Genomic DNA, 23713 nt, shown 5'->3' with positions numbered 1-23713 from the left:
CATCCGCTCCCGTCTACATGTCTGTCCTCCATATCGAGCCTGTGCTGCACCTGTTTGGAACCAGCATCTTGTAAACATCGACAAGGGGGAAACGAAGCCAAGTTGACTGAGACTATTCTTGATTTTCTAAAAAAAAGGGACATGTTTGATAATTATGCCACCAAAAGCCTGCTGAGCTTCACTACCCACACAGATCTGAGATTAAGCATCTGTTATGTGTCAGAGGAAAAGACAGAGGAACAGAAAGTCAGAGATGAGTCCATGGTAGGGTCCCAGCTGTGGAAACTGCAGCCCCGGCTGAAGTACAAGCTACACTTCCACTAATCGGCTGCTCCTTGGCTCCCAGAAAACAGAGTAAATGTTAAATGTCTGGGAAAAGCCCAACCTTCTCTCTTGAAAAACAAAGTCAGCAATGTTTTTCCTGCAAGAATTCAGACTCCCAGTAACTGTAGTCATTTAACATCTTCTTTTGATGTGTGTGTTTGAGCTGCAAAGCTAAGCTTTAAAACGCCTTCAGAAGACCCGGGGTGATCTCACGTACTCTACGCTGCCTCTATGTATTAGTAGAGTCTATAGTAGAAGTCGTACTGTAAGTCCACCCCTCCAAGAAAGTGCATTCTGTACCAGCGGATACATGACGCCCAGACTCAAACCAGAAGCAGTTGACAGATTCATGTTCCTGCCACAGAATATGTGAAGCCATGCATGTTCATGATGTTCCTGTTTACAGCAACTATGGACTGGAATGAACAACTTTCATTGTTAAAGATCCCATTGTTTTCATGGCAAATTTATTATTTTAGGTACAAAACATCTACCTTATTTAGCAGTACAAACTGGAAACTATTCGGAGAAATGGCTGTTTCAATGTCAAAGTTTTGTATTGACTTAATGCGTATGTGTCCAAGGTTTTCCCCGCCATTATAAGGTTTAGGCTAGGTGCAGCACCTGAGCTATTTTGGGCAGCACCTAAGTCGAATGAATGTAACTAAAATACTTTTCTCAGATCTAGCGATTGTAGTTGGTCCCTCGTGAACTTCTTAAGCTTTAAGTTTTGTCATTAAGCTTTTTGAGTGTTATTTATTTGTTAACTGCTCTTGATGTTCCAACGTTTTAGACACAAATATTGTAATAACAGTCCAAAGTGATGTGGAAAAGAGAGGAAAAACTACCACAGAGACTCAAAACACACGCAGAAAATAATGACCAAAAAGGGACACAACACTGAACACAACTACACACAAAATGTATGGGAAAATCGCTTCTTTAAAAAAAAAAAAAAAAACCATTAAATAGGTAATATTTTCTTGAGGAACGATGCCTAACCCCCTTTCCAAATACGCACACCTAAGTCTTCCACAAACCAAGGGAAAACACTGGTGTCCATTCTTCTTTACATTGTGACTAGTGATAAGAAATGAGACTAGAAACATGCTTGTTAAGCCACAATGTCACCCTAAGCAGCTGTGTGTAAGCCTGAAACAGTACCTACCAGCAGTACCATGATGGAGAATAAAGAGTACTCCTCACTCTTCACAAGAACAGCATGCAGCCTACCCAGCAGTAAGGGAATTTTAAAAACCCTGCGGATCAACAGGTCTTACAGAAGCCCAGTTGTGATCCTTTGATCCACAGTAAAACACAGGCCCAATATTTCCAAATACCCATTTTTATCAAAGTTTTTTACAGAAAATTGCAGGGTTTACCATTTACCAGCCAAATGATGTTAAAATATGCAAGTGGCTGGTAAATTTGCATCATTCACCAGTCAAAAAAACAATGATGATCTATTGAATGGCTGGTAAAATTTTAACATTCACTAGCCATTCGGTTGGTGGATGAAAAAGTTAATTTGAACCCTGCAAAGTTGTCTCTACAGCATTCTTAACCAACTCAAATCAGTTTTCATTTGACTTCACAGCACCAAAACGTCCCCATTATTGTCACAAAAAGACAGAGACATGCCAGAAGATAAAAAATAAATGAACACCCAGGCCTTCCAGTTGATTCTGATTTGTTGATGTGGCTCACTGAGGCTCAGTCTTCCACCCATGCATTTTAAGCCAATTATCCAGACACTGGCCCTGTTGTTATGCTGATGATGTCGAGCTATACTCGTCTGTAAAACCAGACCATTTGAAAGCATTATTTTCTTCATTATGATAGCTCATTTCAGTCTTATTTGTACCTCCATGGTTCACAAAGCTGATCCAGAACAAATTGCAGTCTTGACAGCTGATGTCAAGACTGCTGCCAGAAACTAATGGGTGTTTGATGTTTTTCCTCAAAGATGAAAGTAAACCCTAAAATGTGTCACATAAATCTCTACATCTACATCAACCCACAGAAAACCACATCAATGAACTGAATGTCTTATATTATTGATTTTAGGGTGAGCTGTTAAAGGGTCCAGAGGGTAAAAGTGATAACTAGGGTGACTCTAAAGCGATAACTAATCGTGACTAGGTCTTAGTAATGGACTTCCTGATGATATCAGGAGAGGAAACCAATATTTTTTTGTAATTTCTTTGGCAACACTGTGGAATACACTCTTTTCAAAATAAGATGAACAGCCCACTGCCAAAAAGAGGAGGAAAGAAAATCCAAATTGAATGCACATTTCCATGGTGGCACTATTGGGATTAATGCTACGCCTGTAACATACAGTACTTTTACTCAGTAAGGTTACCGCCACATATCCTGCCATAATATTTCTATGATTATTTCCATAATATTTAGGTTAAGTTGTTGTGCATCTTTGCATAGCAAGCTCTTCAAATTTCTTGTGGTTATAATGCACTCCCTTTTTGGCAAAGAACAGGATGTATTACAAATTGGATATCTCACTCAGCCATTCAACCACAGAAAACAAGTCCAAGCAGCATTTGAAAAGAAAAGTCCAGACTCACCTTCCTCTGCAGAAGCCAGTAGAGCCCAGTCCAGGAAGATGCACCCCAGCAGAACAATGATCCTGTATGTCAGCTCCATAGTGCTGCTACTAAATGGTCAAAAATGAACCGACTTCTGTTTTGCCTTGAATTAAAAATCAAGTGGCACTGGCAGCTCGACTGTGCACTGACTGACCGCAAACCAGACCGCATTTAAAGTGGACTTCAGTTCGGAGAGCCTCACACAACACTGCAGTAAAAAAAGACACTTTTGCTAAGTGCGGTTTCAGACGATTTGAATATAAAGCACGTTTAACTGGTCGGCTGCAGCACCTTAAATCGAAAGTGTTAGGACAGACTCAAAACTTCTATGAATTGTCCAACTTTGTGTTGTGGTGAAAGTATGGGCCAAAAAAACAACAGTCAGAAACAAGCTTTTCCTCTTCCACCTCAGTCCTGTGTCAGCACAAGGGGTGCATGGTCCAAACTTGTTGTGTCCTCGGCTTTACATAAACCTTTGTGCTCCACACGACTTCTCCCAAATTCTCACCCTCTGCCTGAATCCGCAACTAGGGCACCTCACTGCATATGTGTTAGTTGCAGGAATAATCCTCATTATCAGTCGGTTCGTACCTACTTCCACATCTTCTCGCCATGTACGGCAAACAATCCGCGAAAGTGTGTTTTCCCTTTTCCCCTTAATGCACCAGACTATTTGGGCTGCTGGGGGGGAAAAAAATCCACGAAAGGTGGTTGGGATATTGCGCGACACGTCTAGCCTGGCTGGACTAACAGGCGAAAATGAGACTAAAACTGGGCTAAATGTCTAGTTTGTCCTCTGGATAAGTCAGCAGACTGGAGCAACAGCGGATACTAGAAGTTGTGCGCTAAAGTAGCTCGTAGGGCTGACTACTGTACGCTGGTCACCGAGGACTTCATCACCGCATCAAACCCGGAGTCGAATGGCACCAGCAGCAAGCTCCGCCCACTACGTTTCCATAGCAGCAGAGTCAAGTCGCAAAGAGTGCACCGGAGTCGGCACTAGATAAGATACATGATTTCCGGAAGGACGCTTCACAATAAAACCTACATTAACACATTTGAAAAAAAGAAGGAATATTCCCCATTAGGGTTAAAGAAACAGTTTAATTTTGATTGATTTTCTCAATGTGACCCTTTTCATTTTGCAGGTTATACACTAGGACTGAAAATAAATGGAAATTGTATCAAAATCTCAAAAGGGCCCACTGCATTTTCAAATCACAGGAGGAGCAATATTAACGTTTTTTAAATTGAGGCGTTATGTGTGTATTATTTTCTAAATTAAATAGCGTGATGCTATAGATATGTCCTTGCCCAAACGTCCTATTCTACAGACTTAAGATAACAAGAAGATTGACTTTGCTTTGTATACATCCCCACAAAATCGTACAAGAATCACTTAAATATGTTTTTCAACAAAAATTAGAATAATGCTTTAAAGATTATCATTCCCTCTAATATTGCAAATCACATTGCAATTGCAATAAAATTATTCAACCCTACCATACACAAGATTTGCAAAGGCATACCTGATCACTGATCCCACAGCAGCAAAAAGGCATAGTTAAAGGAACTAGCCTGATAAACTAAAACCCTTTATTCAGTATTTATACATCAAAGAGCAAGAAAGGTCAATAGAGGAATATACTGTACATCATCCATTCTGTAAAAACTACAATCATCATATATAAATACACGTTACATAGATACTTAATAAATAATTCCTATTGCTTGGAACAATAAGAGCTGTGTTGACAAACCTTTTTCAGCCCATGTACTTGTTCCAGTCATTCAGATAAATACGTTGGTCATACAAGTTCAAGGCGGCTTCCCAGGTTAGCTTCACTAGGGCACATCTGCTTTTGAAATTCTTCAAGCATGCACTAAAAAAAACACTGGACATGTGACATCCCGTAACATTTTTTTCCTACAACATCAGCAAGGTGGTTCTGAATGTAACGTATTGAAGTAGGCCTACTGTCCTGCTTCGGTCCAACATTTGCCACTCACCAGCCCTCTTTGTTTTTCTCACTGTCTCAACTAAAGGTGGTGTCTAACCCAAATGGAGCTCTCTTATTTCTTTCCACATGGAGCACGGTTCAGCATAAAACACAATTGGCAAAGGAATTATGAATGCTTTTATTTTGACAACAGATTCACACTTCCGGTGTTGTTTAGACGAATTCTGTGTGTCTTCACTCCAAAACAACAATTAAGTCCATCCTGGCTACAAGTACTGGCATGCTCCAAACTGTCCTCTGGATCTGGGATCTTCAACAGGGGGGTCCGGGTTAATTTTTGAAAGTTTTTTCAAATTAAAAAGTCTTAACATGGTTCCAACATATTATTAACAAACATAAATCCCCTCTCATGACCTATTACCCATTCACTCAATGGCCAATAGGTAATATGGTCCCTAGCCATCCACAGTTACAGTTCACCTCAAAGAATTGACTGTTTCACATTTGTGTTTAACATTAAAATATGATTAATAAAATCATGCCAACAATGATTGGGCTATTTGAATAGCTTAGTATCATATGCAAAAAGGTAGTTACAAATGATTTGGGCTGCCCTAAAAGTTATTGTAGGACCAGATCAACATGCAACTTCATTTCATACAATATAGTAGCGGGCCCCTGGTCCATTTCTCTTTCAGTTAAGGGGTCCTTGGCTTAAAAAACATTGAATACAATGAAACCTGCAGGTAGGTGGTGATAAAAGTCAGCCCAGCCATTCAGATTGGTCCAATATCTAGAATTAGGCCCGATCTGAGCCCAGTTGGTAAGGAAAGCAATACGATTTTGTACTAATTCTTTATTCTGACCAAAATCAGGTATGCCTACATTTTTATTGAAATACGTTTGGAATAATATGCAATGAAGCCCCATTTTGGGCAAGTTGGAGCCCCAGAGTAGCAACACTTGAGGACACAGCCAAGGACTCTGCAGGACTGATTGCTTCTGGCACTGGGGATTTGATACAGGCTATGTGGTCTCCAGTTGGGGTCAAATGAGCTGAAGTCTGCCAAATAAAGATATACCAACTTAGTAGGCTACCTGACTCATGGTACAACCCTGCTGCATTAATGCCTTTGACAGATGAGACTGAATGTGTTTTCTTGCAGTCCATTGAATAAATATAGATTTTGCATAATAAGCTCTGCTAGCATTAAAAAAATAGCTATCATGCATTTGTGCCCCCTTACTGACCATGTTAAACGTGTGTTTTATGACATCTTTCTCAAATGTGCATGCATTTCTTCAGCTAACCCTCTGAACAAAGCATGTTTTAATGAAAGCCATAACATTACCCATTCATTACATCAGTGTCACAGCACAGTCTTTTTTTCTTATTTAATTAATGGGTGTTTTCCTCAAGGGGAACTGAATGGAGTGACTTTTTGAAGACGATATGGGAGAGACAGCGGCATACATAAGAGAAAATGCAAATTTTAAGTCTAAATGACAAAATGTAAATAAGACATTAGCATTTCAAGCTCACTAACAAGGCCAGACCAATGTTTAATTTTGGAAAGACGAGACCAGTCTTTCTTGTTGTCTGGGTTCAACTTGTGTTGTCACCTTTATTTCTAATGTCTGTAAAGCAGACAATTTGAGTGAAACACAATTAATTTATCCACCCTTTTGAAATCGCCCCACATGGTGCAAAGCTGTATCTATGTATGGAAGAAGGAATCTGAAAACAACAAACAGAGAGATCTATATTCATGAGATCTATATTCTTATTGTTAAGAATATATACTATAGCCCAACATCAGCACCTGTTTGGCTAAGTATTTGAAAGTCGTTTTTTTTATTTTGAAAGATAAATAAGTTCATGTGACATGAATATCCCAGCAGGATTTCTCCTTGACTTTTGTTTTGTTTACAAGCTAACCTACTGCTTTGGTTTTCCTGTTATATTTGTGTGACAAACTGCACTGCAAATATTGTATGGTCACAGATTATAATGAGTTAAGTCATCAAGAAAGGTCATCCTGACTCCGTAAGAATGCTCGTTGCAACAACTGCCCTTTCTTTTCCCTTCTGTTATCTGATATGGTAGTGTCTTGTTCAAGTGAATAGAAACTCAAAACAGCAAGCATGAAGGTGATGCGTAGGGGTATTCAACTCACCAAAGCTGTCAATTTCACTGTATGCAGTGCATGGAATTCTTCATAAGCTTTAATCCAGCCTCTTTCTTTCAGCACTGGCAAGCTGCAGTGGGAGCTTCAACAGGAAATAATAAACAAAAAAAACATGAGACTGAGAAATGTCCCTGGGACGTTACATTTTTCTTCTTCACACAAAGTCTGTGATTTGTTGTGAAGAACAAATCATTGGGACCTGATGAAACGAGGCTATTCGTCAACTGTGTGTCCACGCAATGCTTCTTTTAGCAGAGGCTGTGTTAACTTATCAGCTACCTGACTGTCATCACAGTTTAACTGCATTGACTTTAGTGATAACCTGACTTTCATTTAGTGGCACCAGCAGGTCAAAGTTTTCACTTATCCACTGAGATATCTCATCATCTACTAGATGAACTGACACCAACATTTAAACAGGCATTCGTGGCGTCTAGCTGATCCCCTGACTGACACAGAGCCAATGACATGGCTGTGGACACTTAGTATACACATATTGTAAGCATGTTTTGGATTCATTTTGTTCAAAGCCATTTGACACGTGGACAGGATGATCCATGGATTGAACCATCAATGACCCTATAACTATGGCCATCCCTGGTTGCATTTACAGTTTGTCCACGTGCATCCTTTTAGGTAGGGACATGCAATAACTTTATAATGGGCAAATGCATGCAATGACCTAAATAGCTAAAACGCATTTGAAATTACACTACTTTTATGCCAGGAACAAAAAATACATGTTAACATTTTCTTTGCCGAGCGTTGAGTGGGACAATGCAACAGCTCCTTTCTTGACCCACAACAGAATCACTAGATGGACATTTTCCTTTTTGATTTTGTTCTGTCACTACAGAGAGAAAACAGAAGCACTGCCGCCTGTAGGGGGGCTTTGGATCAGGTGGTAGAGCGGCCATCTACTAATCATAAGGTCAGTGGTTTGATCCTTGGCCCTGCAGTCCCATGCCAAAGTGTCCTTGGGCAAGACACTGAACCCTGAACTGCTCCCGATGCTATGCCATCTGTGTGTAAATGATTAACTGAGCAGTTGGCATCTTGTATGTCAGCCTCACCCACAGTATGTGAATGGTGCTTGTACAAGTGCTTTTTTTCTACATATAGATAAATACAGTCCATTTACAATGTTCTCAAAAGTCTAGATATGTTTGCATTATCTCTTCTTTTTTAGAAGCATCTTTCTAGTCTGTACAGTTTACTCTTTCGTAAACATGTATTTGGTGTATTATTTCAGTGGGCATATGGGTATATTGGCCAAAGCATTTTCTATTTCTAACGCTGACTTATTCCTATATGCCATCACCCTAATATTGGGATCATAGATCATCATTGCCACTACAAAGGGAAAGTGTGCATTTGGCCCAGGTGACATTATAAGTCTTCCTGGGCTAAGCTCTGCCCGTGCAGATGCAGCTTATGAAAGGAAACCAGAAGGCTGTATATTTTAAAAATGGCTGTCATTTTTACTGTTGGTGCTGTGCAAAACGAAAATCTCTGTCACTTGTCATTTTCCATTAATTTCAAGGTTGTTGAATATTAAATGCAGAAGTTAGCATTCCTTTGAAGCCAACATGCCATGTTTTAATTAGCGGAATGGGCATAGAGTTGACATTTTTCAACAGAAGTAAACCTGCCAAAACACTTCTCAAAATTCCCATAGTTCCAGTACAGAAATATCTCCTGTGGCAGGTATGGCTACAGTGTGGTGTTTTTTCTTTTTGTAGAGATTATCATAATGAAGCTTTCAGAGCCACAAAAAGGCAGAAGAACCCATTAGGCCTAATCCTACATTAGTCTGAGAGCTCTGGTGCAAAAACACTGAAGTCGGTATTTTACTGGTCAATATTCTTGAGAAGGCAGCTCTTTCAAACAGCATAAAGCAGCATTTTTACAGTGAACCCCTGCAACACACCCTGTGCACACTAATCTGAGGATGAATCATCTGATCTTTATGCAGTCGATGTGATATACATGGACAACGTGCAATGAAGCAGCCATACTGACATCATCTGGAGCACAACATATAAACAAAGTGTTGAATTCAAGTTGTCCTATACAAACAGTTTGATGGGTGCCAGCTGGGACCCATCTCATGGGTGGAGGAGCAAAAAAGAAGAAGGGGACAAAGATTCGGCAGGTAGAAGACGCAGCAGGCTAAAATGAATAATAAAATATGAACATGGAAAGGATCTGTGTTTGATCCTCTGCTGCTGGCTGTAGCTGTCATGTTGAAATGAAGGTAACAAATGGTGGTGACAACCTCCCGTGTGCAGCCAAAGTGTTTAGTAGACAGATTGAAATGACTGTGACTAACAGTTACTATTGCAGTTTTTGACATTGCTTCAAAGAAACATGACGGCTATACAATCATTCTGGATCTAACAGGATTATTTTGGCCAAATGATTGAATCTGAGAAGAAGGATACAGTCACACCCATCTGAAATCATAAAGGTACAGAAAAATGTTGTAAATGGGATGAATTAAAATACACGTGGACCTATTTACTGAAAGCTTTTCTGTGTACCACCACTCACATGTACATATTTTCATGAGACCTTAACACTTATTAGGATAATCTTGAAGTCTGGGGGTGTCTACTACAAGTCAGGTCTACAAGTCGAGGTTCAGGGATGACTGATGCTTGAAACACCTTTGTGCCTTCGAGCTGATAATATTGGCTTTGAGCTGTGTGATAACTTGTGGTGTACTGAAATGCTTTACTGCTTTAGTTCAGAAGCATATGAGCAGTTTTGAGATAAATGCTTTGAGATAATTCTTCTTTCCAACACTCACAAGACACAGACGTCATCTGTTATTTCATCCAAATCCAGGCCTGTCACTGCAGCTCTGGACACCATAGCAGCAGGCACAAAGAGGTATTTCTCCATTACCAGCCTATTGTGAAACAGGCTGTGAATAATTGCCGGTGATAGAGTAATAGGACCAAATTGCAACACATAATGACTATCACCTTGTTCCCTCTAAGAGTTTTGAGATCGAACAGTTTGACAATTATCCCACCAATCTCACTCTGCCAGCTTGTTTCATCGTGTTTGGAGTGAAATTTGATTCTAATAACTTGTTTGATTTAATTATTACATTTGGAAGCTTTCATATCATTTCTCATTCCCCCTTAGTTTAAAATGACTGTCTGCCATGCCAGTAAAGCAGTACGCTGGCAATAAATTGTGCTCACATCTGTGACATACACGGTTTCAAGATTTCCCAAAACATGAATCACTTTACAAAGAGAGTTTATCCAGTGACTCAGTTACTTAATTAGGAGGAAAATTCAAGTTCTAACTACACTGCTTTGGGGAATTTTACAATAATCCATCTGTGAGGCATCTGTCTTGCTGTTGGATCCAACTGTGCAATCTCCCACCAGCTAGTGGGTATCACTGCATTACATGTTTTGTATCTAGTGTAGACACCTGTTAATGGCTGATAGGAGGATGACAAAATGTGTAGATGGGAGTAACCTGAAGGCTGTAAGGCCTTAGATACATACCAGCTTGCAGGTTTAAATCCTGTTTATGACCTTTGATGGATGTTCTCCCCTCTCTCTGTCAAATCCTTTATAACACTTTCAGGTCACAACCAAGTGATTGATGTTTTGAATTTCATAAGTGAAATACTTCAGCCTCCCTCAACCCTGAACAAGTGGTTCAGGAAATGGATGAGGATTTTACCTCAGTCATTTAAACAACCTTACACATTATACATTTCCCACTTAAACAGGTTTAGGGGTGGCATAATAATCTTATTCCACACTGTTTGGGTTTATTCAGGCTCTTCATATTCAAACCCTTGTACTTGCCTTCACCAGACATTTTGTGCATCATTTTAAACATCGTTTAACAGCTTGGTGTATTTTTCTTAAACAGAAATAAGCTGTGTATCAGCATGTGGTTCATGCATCAAGAGGGCTTCTTGTTTGTGACCACATACCCTAAATATTTAAAAAATCACAACACATAAATTAGGGCTGTTTGATCTGTTACCAATACCAATATGAGTAAACCATAATCATACAGCATCTTACAACTTAGGTGTGTGGGCAACAACTGGTCAAATTTCATATTTCATGTTTTGTTAGTTGGACTAAGAGTTGAAAAACAGTGGAACTACAGTGGAATTACAGATTGTGCCTAACTGTCCAGATGCATTAAGCCTGGAGCAAGGGATATATGATCATAGCACACATGTATGGTTGTCTCACACACACACACACACACACACACACACACACACACACACACACACACACACACACACACACACACAACACACACACAATATAATATACAGTTTTGCTATCAACGAAAGGATCCTCATTGTGTGCTTTTCTAAAGAGAAAATGGTTCCCCTGATGGGAGACAGGGGTGCAGGCAGAGTGCCTGGCAGATAGGAGCCACATTATGTATGTGTAAATGCAGCTGAGGAGCTTGTATAAGCAGCTGAAAATGGAGAATGAGTGCCCTCCCCTGGTTGTACATGTTGCTTTCTTGCAGCCTTCACCAGTGGAACTGCGAGGCATCAAATCACAAACACAAATAAAAAAAAACAAGGCTGCTGAGTCCATTTTCAGAAAGCATTTTTAAATTAATTTTATTATTTTATAGCTAATTTACAACAAGCGCTTCACTGAACTGGAACATTTTATTTTGCTTGATATTGTCATTGTTAAATATATTTTTCTGCATCAGTTGACTTTGTTGTAACTTTGTCTTTTCTGTAAAAATTCATATATTTTATAAGGAATATCACACTATGATACGGATGGCTGAGAGAGATATTAAGAAATACATTGAACCCTCATATAAAGAAATTGAAAACATATTATTCCATTCATGGATATGTTGTCATGTGTTGTTGTTTCTGTGATTCCCTCAAAGTGTAAATGTAAATGAATGTGCTGATATCTTTATGTGCGTATGTGTGTGTTTGTGTGTGTGTGTGTGTGTGTGTGTGTGTGTGTGTGTGTGTGTGTGTTTTGCCCACCTGGAGTGTTCAGATGTTATTTCTATGTTAGAGCAGTTTAACTGGGCTGTGGCTCTGATGTATCCTGTACTTGCATCAATTCAGCAGTGTGCAAGACCAAACCAAAAGCCACACAGCACTCCAACATCTCTATTGTATATACAGCATTCCTGTCCGAGACCCAAAAGCTCTCTCAATGTGGGAAAAAATACAAAAATATACAGACTTGAGATGGAACCTGTGACAGTTCTTAATAAATAATAAATCATACTGTAAACAAAAATGTGGTACTTGTCACTCACAAGCTTCAGCTGTTCCACCTTGAGCTGAGAGGAGCAAGTGAGCAACAATAAACAAACAGTAAATATGGATGGTCACTTCCATCAACACTTCCACCTTCACTTTCATAATTCAGAACAAAGTAAAAGTAAATACAAACACATGCTCATAAAACTTGGAGTCCACCTTCGTTTTCTTGCTGATACCTGTAGCATATAATGCTGTCAGTGCAAACTTTATAAATACTGTTTTAATCTTAGACACACACGTAAAACCATCTTCATTGCATAACATCATAGCAGTATTGCACTACATCTTCATGTGGGTGTCTCACTCTCTCACTCTGGCACACACACATACGCACACCACCCATTAATTTATTATACATTATACCCACCAGTGGATGTTATAAAGGATAGATATTATCATATAGTATCATTTATATTTTATACACAACATATACTTTCTTGTCAGCTGCACACACAAGCAGCAAACACACGTATGCACACGCACACAGTCATACGGACACACACACAGCTGCATTGTACATGTTTCAAATCGTTTTCAACGTACACAAGTACATGTCAAATATGTCATTTCAAAGCTCTAGTTTGAGGTCTGCTTGAAATTGAACGGTTCAGTTATTTCTCTGTAGCTTTTTGCTGCGTTTTACAACAATAAAATGGGAATGTGTGTAAATTCAACAACCAAACTGCAATATTACCGAAAGGAAACAATGGAATATTGTTTGGAGACGTTGACTTTTACGGACTTAATCCCTTTAGAAATTGTTATAAAAAAGATATATATATATATTTATAGTCATATTTTTTTATATATATATATATATATATATATGTAGGCCATTTATTTAATAAACATGACTTAGCTTTAATTTTTGTGTGGACACAAGAGGGAGAAAGAAGCAGAGAAAAAGTGGAAAAGAGAGAATAAAAGAAGACCTTTTCCTCCCACACAGAGGAGTTTCCACACATGAATGTGCACATATGCGCACACACAGAGACCCACGCACACACAAACACATGCACGCACGCACGCACGCACAAAGACAAACACACACACAGACACACACACACGCCATGGCTTTTACTGTGGCCACTGGAAACAGTGTGTACGTCTGTGGCTGAGGGATTCTTCTGGAAGAGTGAGTGGTGAATCGGCTGTGGTGCGATGAAGCTAACAGCTCTGCTGTTTGTGCCTAGAGAGATAACATTCATCCTGGATTCTGACTAGCAGGTCAGAACAGCCAGTTGCCCTGTAGAGGAGTGTGCTAGGTTACAGCTGAGGTTACAACTCTATGTGTGTGTGTTGGTGGATGGGTGTGAAAGCGTATGGGTGCGTGAGTGTGTGTGCGTGTGTGTAAGAGAGCAGAGGCTAAACGTATGTCAGAGCATCTATTGCGCTCAGGTTTGGCCTCTCGTGACCATCTCTTATGACTGTGTCTTTCTTCTCTTCTTCCTCCATGAGACATGCTAAAAACTCCTCCACAATAAGGAGGTGGAAAAGGAGAACACACCCTACTTCCTGTCTTTTTTATCTTTTTTAAGTCAGATTTTTCCATTGTTTTTAGTCTCCTGTCTCCATTGTCTTTGAGGATGCATGCACAAATTCAGCATATGTGTTTTTACCATTATAATTATTTGAACTGCCTTTAAATAATGCCTCGCAATATTAAACATGGGTGATTGAGCAAATGTCAGTCTTGGTCACTGAGGTGTTATTCAGAGTTCACACTCAGAACCAAGAAGAGATTCACACGAAAAAGGACTCTTTGCCAAGAAAAGACTCCTCATCTAGAAGGACTCAGCAGGATCCGGTCGCCCCGTACTCAGTCGTCCCCCTTTCCTGTCCTGAAACAAGGCAGAGGAGACAGGAGGAGGAGGAGAGAAAGCCAGGAGGTTATATAAAAAGAGGGGCCAGCGTCTTTTTGGGCACCTCCTTCTCAGACATAGGCGCATGGAGGTGTTCAATGGGAGCATGACACTTGAAAGGGGTGGGTGAGGTGTTCTTAATACTACCTCGGGGTCCGTCCCTGCTGGGTCACCCTCTACTCTCTTTCAAGCCCTGTTCCGATCTAATGTCCAAATATATCCTTACTGTGCTGAGGTCCAGATGGACTGCAGTTCACACCTGGCATCAGAATGCACTTCACATTTGCTTTTATCTGTTGGGAAACTGCAACTGCTTCTAAACAGAGAAAACACACATTACACACTAAGTTGTTTGGCAGTGCTTAATCAACTACGTTTAGGACATTTGCGTTCCCAGTTTGGGGTGCAGACACAGCTGTATGTAGAGCTGTCCACTTGTGGCCAAGATGCATTTTAATGCTGAGTGTGAACAGGGCCTCAACGCTCAGTCCTGCCTCGTTAAAGTGGAATACTGATTACGTCTTTTCTCTCATCTCTTTCAGTCTAATTACACATCGCTGTGTTCACATCTGTCTCAGAGTCTCTCTCGTTTGGTATCGCTCTTTGCTTCGCTGTGTCACTTCCTGTGTTTGTCTCTGTCTCTGTGTTTGTCTTAGTATGCATTTGTCTCTCTGTGTCATTCTCAGTGATTGCCTAAGCACTGACTTTGCTGGAGGACAGACAGGCAGGCGAGGCTGGCTTGGCCGTGAGGGTGGAGGGTGGTGTTGGTTGTTGGTTGTGAGAAAGGGGTGGTTCGGATAGGGTGCAGCATCACAGCCTCTCCCGAGTGGGGATCCAGATGTAAGGCCCTGATTGCTCCTCAATAACTGTCTTTACTTTGTGATAGACTTCTTCAAAGCTGTCCCCTTCCACGACAGCTGCAGCAGAACACAGGATGTGTGAGGGTAGGAGAGAAAACAATGAGGGGTGGGGGAAAAAATGGCAAGCAAAGACAAAAGAGAGACAGTAGGAAGCATGAAAATGGAGTCATTAGGGTGGAAAGACAGAGAGGGACAAAGGAAAGGAAAGATGTTTATCAGACGTGTTTGAGAAGAGACAATGAGAGGAATAATCAATTAAGAATACAATTTTATAATCTGCGTACATTGTACATTTTGTGTAAAATCACAATGTCAAACAACAGGCACATTTCCATCATGTATTGTATGTATTTCTACCAAGACTCCCATGTTTATTCAGTCTCACACATATTTTTTCAGCGGCTTACAACAGCTGTTCACAATTTATTATAAATTGTACACCGCATTAGCTTTGTGAGGAAATCTAACATTCATATTCTACCGACCGCTGTGATTTGCCCTAAATGTGTGACTTAAATGTTAAAATCGTCAGAGTCCTCCCAGAATGTGCTCATTCTTTTATTTAACTCACTCGGCCAGGAAATTGAAATCCATCTTTGTGGCTTATTTGATCATTTGTCGGTATTAAACAATAAAAAAAGAGTAAAAAGTGATATGTGAAATGCATATGTTTTCACCCTCAAAAGTGTAGAGCTGAATGCCAGCAATAAACTCAAAATACAGACAACCGGTTGTTTCAAAAATCTTGTAATCATAAAGATTTTTATGATCAACACTCCACGCAAAATAGATTAGCGTACAGCGGAGTGCAAACACAGACGAATAAACTCACTTTTACCATCTGGTGCTACCATAAGCCAAACCAGAATCCACTTGTAGGTAGACAGTACAAGATATGTGCTAGAAATGCCATGCTCTGTGTGTACACATCATTTCTGTGTGTTGATGTCATATAGACACAAACTCTCCAATCTTACCCGAGAAACACTCTAGGAAGTCTTGTTCTAGTTTGAGGGCTCGGTCCATTCCTTTCCTGGCCTGCTCCTCTGTCAGACGAGTGTTGATCTCTCTGTTAACATCACACACAAAATCTTCATTATGACACATATTTGCATTATGCAGAGCATATTCAATGCTTATTAAGCATACATTTTCAAAATCTATTATGAGCATTTGAAGTACATACAGGACATTCTCCAGTGACTTGGGCCGGACAAAGATGGCAATGGGATGAAGCTGAGCTGCTTGTAGTCTGCGCACAGCATTGGCAGAGACATCCAGGATGCAGTGTTTCCCCTGCTGCTTGTGCAAATGTGCAGGGAAAGAAATGTAATGATGAATAAAGCTTAATAAATACAGTTATTCTAGCAACAAATTTTAATTATTGCCATTCATTCTTTTTTCCTGGTACAACGTGTTGCTGCGTACCTGCTCAGCCACCTCACGGACACTCTGGACACTGGTGCCGTACAGGTGACTATTGTACTGGCCCGCCTCGATGAACCGATGGCTCTGGATGTCCTTCTCCATCTGTTCCCGTGACGACACAAAATGATAGTCCCGCCCATCCACTTCATACTCCCTCTTGGGCCGTGTGGTGTCTGTTAGGGGAAGAACAATACAATAAAATCTGCGAATATGCTTTGAATCTCAAAATTAAAGCAACTACTTGATGGAAAGGAATGTATTATGCAGCCATCACCCTAAAATGGCTGCAGGTGGCAGCAGTGACATGCAAATTAAAAAACAGTGAACGGATCAGTCTCCATGACTGACAGCATAATTACTTACGTGGGACACAAGATCCAAACTTATCAGGGAACTCAGACAACAGGTCATCGTTTATCCTGTCTTTCACAGGACCCAGAATGATGATGGGCCTCGCATAATGAACTTGAAGAAAAAGAGAGAAGAAAGGGAATAGGAGCATTCAGAAAAGGGGAACAGAATGTAAGAATGTAATAAAAAGCCTTAAATAATGGACTTCTATATGACCTTACCTTCCACTTGGGTGACAGTCTCATAACTTTGTGAGGTTTTATCTCTCCCTGGTGACAGAAAAGCATTTAGACACATTTCCTTTCACCATTATAAATGACATTCACAGACTTAGTGAATATGATGTATTCTCAAATGTCGCAGCTTACACATTAAATGTCATTATTGACAAGAACAGTGAACATGTGACTGCTGGAGGTGAGGTGTACATTGGACTACAGTCAAGAAGAAAATGTGAGTAAATACTGCTAGTGATTATATTTGACAGTGTGTGTAATGTACACAAATCTGCAGTAAAGCTGCAGTTAATGCTACTTGCCCCTTCAATTGAGCTATAAATCTTGTTATGTTATGTGACTGATTACTATTTACATATAAGTAAGTAAGCTTGCAGTGTCACTACACAGTACATTTATGCTTCATACTATTTACCTTGAGTGCCCAAGGTGTCTCGACCATGGTCCTGCAACAGAAACCAGAGCAGAGATTTACACACTGGGAGGCAGTTTGAGAGCACAGGTACAACTCATTCAAACAGCTGGTGAATGAACTTACCCTCTCTTTGGTGTTAACACGAGACCACTCTTTTCTTTCCACCCTGTAGAAACAAGGAGGGAGAACAAAAACATTTAATTTTGAAGATAGAATAATTATTTTAGAAAAGTTGAACCATTATGTTTAGTAATTTTGTTGAAGTACATTGAAAGATAAGTTGGATCTCCCCCACTCACTCACAGTGAAAAGTCTGACCTGTTCTTGCTAGGGATGAAGCCGACATCTTCAGCCTCGTTCTGGGGGCTGACCTTACGGGCCTGCCACCACTCCTCATCTCCGCAGTCCAACACATGCAGCACATCCCCAAACCTGAAGCCCAGTGCCTGACTGAGGAAGCCACAGTCCGCAGTCTTGTCATAGTCAAAAAGAGCCCTGAGTGACGGAAGAATTCAAATCACTCACTTAATAAAAAACAAACTCTTTAAAAAATATTTAACCACTTAAACACTAATATTACGAGCAAAAACATCTTACATTTTTTCAAGTAGCTTCATAATTCCATTTGTATATTGAAAGAAATATCCAAATACAAGGTGTTATTTTGTTAAGTATATACAGTAGGAGTGCTGCTCATGGAGTTTACAGTGTCTCACTGTATTTACACAACTTTGCACACACACACGGGATGCTTACTGCAGCTTCCTCTGCAGCAAGTTGGCATTTCATCATCACATTGTCTTATAAAAAGTATAATTTGGCACATAATGATGTCTTGTCTTTGTGTAAACTTAATCACAGCACCGGAGTTCTTAATTAGTACACACAGCAAGTCTATGAGCTAGCCTAAAGTCGTCACCTACAGCATTTTATTTCCTGTACACAGGAAATTTAAATGGGCTACAAATAACTGCAAATTATTACGTACAGTAAACATGAACTTTTCAGTGTATTGAAGTAAACAGCAATGCAATGATTTTTAATTTATTTGTTATTTTTAACCTGCAAGACAAAAGCCACAGTGAGTCTTACTGTGGTACGTAGTTTCTTTAGCTTTTGTTACACTTGGTAACCTTGACTGTGATATGCTTACAATATTATGTAAATGTATGTGATTTATTCCTTTGCAGTTTGTACCCTTTAATGTACACTTTTTCTGTGGACATTTTGTTAATCCAGACCTGTCCTGTGGTTAGAGCAGGACTTTCCCTAACTTGAGTTTAATAAGAAAGATCTGCCAAAGGGGTTGATGGGGTTCTGGCTACAGCCTGGGATTCATAAGAACATTTTCTTTTCTCTATATTTTAGAATTCCCTATAATAAAAGTTTTAACCCATTAGCTAGCATATATTGACAATTTTTTTTGAAATAAAACTATCAATTGTCAAAATGTGTAAAACTGGCTTAGCCTCACAACTTTGGAGCTTCTTTAACTTGTGTCGACAGTTAATAATTTCTTTCTAATAATCAGAGTCCAATAGGTGACATTACAATGACTCATATTCACACAAAATTCAACAGCTCTAGAAAAACTTTGCAGTTGCTTCAGAAGTTTAATAACAACAGTTGGCACCAAAACAGCCCTTAAGTGGATAACAAGTAAATAGTTTTTAGTGAGTGTAGACTGAGCAATCCAGTCATGTCACATGTATAAAGTCCTCTGGTCCTAAAACAGCTGTGTTGTTTGTAAGCTAGCTAATGCCAGATTTCTGGTTACTTTAAAGCAATGTTTCCCTAACTTAGGGCCGGGACCCAAAATGGGTCGCAGACCCGTTTTATTGGCTCGCCAATTGGCAGTAAAATGCATATGCAATGAGCGTTCTTTTTTGTTACACTGGTCTGTTCAGCTCAGATGCTTTGGTTTTTTTTATCTCTCTCTCTCTTCTGTTCTCCTAGGAGGGGATAAGAAAATGAGTTGAGAAAAGGGTGAGCCACAGAAAGGAGAACAGAGACCTTTTCTGTTTTTGTTTACTTTTATAATGAAATAAATATACTTCATATGAATTTAAATTCATGATTTGTTCCGTCTTTTGTCCACAGTTTAAAAATGTAGCTCTTACAATGATTCATGGTGCAGTTTGAAATTGTGGGTCCCGGAGAGACACCAAATTTCTCTTTTGGGTCTTGAGCTGAAAAAGTTTGGGAACCACTGCTTTAAAGCATATCATTCGTTTTGGCTAAAACTTGTCTAATGTTGGCCACTAGTATGTAAATTTAGAGGTTTTTGCATGTGTCTGTGTAAGACCTGATGTAGAAGCCTCTCTTTGGGTTGCTCCTTAGTGTCGTGGTCCCAGAGCCCATACTGCTGTTCATCAGCTGTTCCCTCAAGTCATGGATCTTAGCCTCAAAGCGGCTGTACTCTGAAACAAAAAAGTACAAACACATAAAGACCCCTTGGCCTACACTCATACACATTAACCTTTTGCTTATAAGTGATAGGCATGCACTATATCCACAATGTTCCACTTCTGGGATTGCTCCGTTGCCACCAGAAATTCCGCCAGAGGTCCTTCTTTTTGGCCGGATGTCTGTTAACTTCTGCTTTCTTTGTGTTGGAATTTTAAACTCCGGTCGATTTATGAGGACCATGGTTAACAGCTCCTCAGATCTCTGCAGGGTAAATTGAAACAGCTAGCTAGACTATCTGTCCAATCTGAGTTTTCTGTTGCACAACTAAAACCACCTTTGAACATAAACGTTCCACCATAACAAGTTCCTTCCAAAGGCTATTTTGCAGCGGCACCGTGGTTCTGTCCGGCGCTTAGCGCTGCCCATGACAATTGTGATTACTTTAAAGAAATGGCAATAAACCAGAGCATGTTTTTCTCCCATCAAGGAATGCTGTGTGGACTAGCCAGACCCTCCTCCACAGTGCTGTGGAGGAAGGTCTGGCAATGCAAGACTAGGGATGCACCATAGTCAATTATAATACCTCAACTTAGAGGTGATCTAATACCAAATGATTACTAATAATTGTAATGTAAGACACCTTAGATGACTATTTGACATTGAAATTGTATAATATCAGAAATGAGATGTCTGTGGCTTTACCATCGGGTCTGTACTGAGCGATGATGGTCACTGTCTGGCCAGCGTTCTTCAATGCTGCAGCTGCCTGTTCGTGTGTGGCCATTCGCAGGTCCACGCCGTTCACCTGACGCACACACAGTATGACTGTTTACATCCACAGCTGAAAAATCACTTAGTTTAACTTTAAAACGCATTAATGTTTATGTGTCAACTTAAAGAAGATAAAGGTGTCTTTACACTGAGGATCTGATCGCCCTTGTGCAGCTCTCCGCTGAGGTCAGCTGGCCCCCCTGCCAGGATGAAAGAGATAAAGATTCCCTCACCGTCCTCTCCTCCAACAATGTTGAATCCCAGGCCAGTGGAGCCTCGGTGGATCAAAACTCTGCGAGGCTCCCTGGAAAAAAGATGGAGGAAAGAGGAAAGTAGACAGTCATGTTATCGATAAGACTTTGCACAATGCAAGCTCAATATAAAGAGTACTACTAACACTAAAACTGTCAATCCTACTATTACTAATACATCAGTGTACAGTACATGTTTAGCAGAAGGAGCATCGCTCACCTGGGGATGTCATCATCTCCCATCATGCCATGCAGAACGGGAGAAAACCGACTAGGTGAGGTGGGAGTGAGGGCTTGTGGGTAATCTGACCCAAGATAGTTGGGGTGGCTGAGTTCAGTGTCCATATGGGAATATGCTGGAAAAATAAACACAAAACCAAAAGAGGTATAATATATGGCTTTTCCACCGAACAAATACAGGGTTTTGCCAACCATTACAATTTTTAGCTGCAGCACCCGAGTGGTTTTGGGCAGCACCTTAACCCAATTAATATTAAATCAATGTGAGAATCAAACCAACTAAAAGACTTTCCTCAGATCTAATGGTTGTAGTTGGTCCCCAATGTACTTCTTTGTCTTTAGGCTTTTTGAGTGTTATTTATCTATTATCCGCTTTAGCTATTCCAATGTTTTAGACACAGATTTGGTGGTAATGATCCTCCAAAATTATGTCAAACTGTTTTTGTTTTTTTAATTGAAAAACCTTTTCTTGATGGACAACCTCTAAGCCCCCCATTAAATACATGCACCTAAGTCTTCTTTAAAGCATAGCAAAATACTGAAATGTACTTGTGGAATGTGATTTTTTTCTTTATGTTTAGTATGAATTATCTGTAATAATCTTATGAAAGCCTATTGCAAAAAAGAGTATTACCATGCCCAGATTCTTTCTTTACAAGGGCGTACCTTCTTCAAGTCAAGTCAACCCTGTACCTGTCCACCTCAGCTTTGAATTTTTACAGAACTCCCACAGTCATCTCTCGTGATTTAGAAAGAACATTTGGTGACAACGTTTTCTGGCTGTCATCTGCCAACAGTGAGGTGTAGATTTTCACACAGAGAGGGGCTTACTGCTGGTGAGGTCAGGAGGGTTGTAGGAGTTGGTCAGGTACAGGTTGTTGGGCTTAGCCACCCTGAGGTACACCACCTCGGCTGTGTTCTTCAGAGCCCCCACCGCATCCTCATGCATCACATCCTCGAGACACACGTTGTTCACCTGATTGTTTACGACAAGAGATCAAATTTAAGATGGACATTTAGCAGCAAAAGCTTTATCTACATTTCATCTCTCTTTTTAACGTAATCATTTTAGTAGTTATAGTAAAATTTCTTTACATATTTTAATGCTAGAACAATAAGCTTGAACTGATTTGTTACAGCACATAACTCAATTTAAATCATACTCAAGGTGCAATTAACTACCACATGTATCAGAAATCCCTTACTCTTGAAATGATATAAAAATGTGCTAACCATCAATCAGATTTGATGGGGAAAGATGAGCTAAGCCAGAAAAAAAGATAGGGGTCTCTTATGGATTTGGAGCCCTTAAAGGTAATATGCAAATGTCGACCTTAACTAGCTGTATGTGTAAAGGTTACAAAAAATAGCATATTACATGTAACTTAACATACCCATTCATGGAAACGCCATTTTTGAACAGATCATAATGAGCAAAAGCACAATGCCTATACCATTTTGAGGTATAAGATTTGCTCAGACACCATTTAGTAGAAACCAAGCACCATTTTGAAGGTGCTGGTGGTGAGCTTGCCATCAGCTGCTACGCTACAGTCTCTCTGTTCTCCAGCAGATGGGAGCAATACTGCTTGAGACTCATTGTGGCAACACTCCAGTTAAACATTTATCCCATCCTACACAGCTAGCCTATTAACATATTAATGAAAGCAATTTCAGTCCATGAAAATCACAGCTGTAATGCATCTTGGCTCTCAATATTTCAATACTGCTATACAAATGTGTAAGTTGGCATGTGTGTGAATGTGTGTCTGTGTGCTTAAAAGGTGAGAGTCTGAGGCCAACAGGGACATGTATGTACAGTATATCTCTGTATATCCATGCTAGCAGTTATTCTATTTAAATGACCCACCGCTAAGATCTTGTCCCCGATCTGCAGACGGCAATCTTTATGAGCCGCTCCGCCTTCAATGATCTTGGTGACATAGATGCTGTTATCTCCTGGTATGTGCTGGTTTCCCACCCCTCCAGCAATGCTGAAACCTAATCCTGAGAAAATGGAGCAATGACAGAGGTAGAAAGTGAGCAAAGGAGCAGATTTGCCAAATCCAGAGGGCACAGTTTAGCTGGATATAAAGGCTCCTTAAACCCACGCAAAAGCATTGATGCTCTACACAAGTCTACAATTCCACATACCTTTAGGCCCTTTGATGAGTTTGATTTCAGTGACTTTCTCTGCTGCTGGTTTTCTGCGGAGAACATAGAGGCGGACGATAGCACCTGCCTCCTTAAGGGCCTCCACAGCTTGGCTGTGTGTCACCTCCCTCACATCCACATCATTCACAAAAAGGATGCAGTCGTTCACACTTAGAAATAGAGTGGGTGAGAGAGAGAGGGAGAGAGAGGGAAACGGTGGAAGGGAGAGAGAAAATACAGAATTGGTTTGGGTGAAGACATTGGATGTACTCCTTCACCAGGAGAGGTCAGGAGAAGTCTCCAACTAAAGCTGTGATTTGGGATCCAGTTTCACCACAGACATCT

At 40.2% G+C, this 23713-nt stretch overlaps 2 protein-coding genes and 1 long non-coding RNA gene across 10 annotated transcripts in view; 1 reads left to right on the top strand and 2 right to left on the bottom strand.

The window, feature by feature from the left end:
* The window catches only part of ephb4a (eph receptor B4a), a 41341-nt gene extending 37483 nt beyond the window's left edge, over positions 1-3858 (bottom strand). The window contains exon 1 of the mRNA XM_032533418.1: positions 2910-3858. Coding sequence (XP_032389309.1) covers positions 2910-2988 — 79 coding nt within the window. The 5' untranslated portion in view covers positions 2989-3858. The remainder of the gene's footprint in view (positions 1-2909) is intronic.
* Positions 1-23713, top strand: part of LOC116700341 (uncharacterized) — a 273867-nt gene that overhangs the window by 56581 nt on the left and 193573 nt on the right. The gene's annotated exons all lie outside the window — the stretch shown is intronic.
* The window catches only part of dlg4a (discs, large homolog 4a (Drosophila)), a 62848-nt gene continuing 50818 nt past the window's right edge, over positions 11684-23713 (bottom strand). For 6 of the 8 annotated variants that reach the window (XM_032533423.1, XM_032533425.1, XM_032533422.1 and 3 more), the window contains 16 exons: positions 23369-23538; positions 23085-23221; positions 22046-22190; positions 21195-21330; positions 20871-21027; positions 20655-20757; positions 19849-19963; positions 17847-18038; positions 17667-17709; positions 17544-17574; positions 17114-17161; positions 16905-17006; positions 16542-16714; positions 16300-16412; positions 16091-16182; positions 11684-15170 (listed from right to left, as the gene is read on the bottom strand). In XM_032533423.1, the coding sequence (XP_032389314.1) occupies positions 15064-15170; positions 16091-16182; positions 16300-16412; positions 16542-16714; positions 16905-17006; positions 17114-17161; positions 17544-17574; positions 17667-17709; positions 17847-18038; positions 19849-19963; positions 20655-20757; positions 20871-21027; positions 21195-21330; positions 22046-22190; positions 23085-23221; positions 23369-23538 (1864 nt within the window). In that variant the 3' untranslated portion in view covers positions 11684-15063. The remainder of the gene's footprint in view (positions 15171-16090; positions 16183-16299; positions 16413-16541; positions 16715-16904; positions 17007-17113; positions 17162-17543; positions 17575-17666; positions 17710-17846; positions 18039-19848; positions 19964-20654; positions 20758-20870; positions 21028-21194; positions 21331-22045; positions 22191-23084; positions 23222-23368; positions 23539-23713) is intronic. The other 2 variants (XM_032533420.1, XM_032533424.1) reach the window with 1 other exon arrangement.

Source organism: Etheostoma spectabile, chromosome 13 (genome assembly GCF_008692095.1).
Source record: "Etheostoma spectabile isolate EspeVRDwgs_2016 chromosome 13, UIUC_Espe_1.0, whole genome shotgun sequence".
Taxonomy (NCBI): Eukaryota; Metazoa; Chordata; class Actinopteri; order Perciformes; family Percidae; genus Etheostoma; species Etheostoma spectabile.
This window is presented reverse-complemented; position numbering and strand designations above follow the sequence as displayed.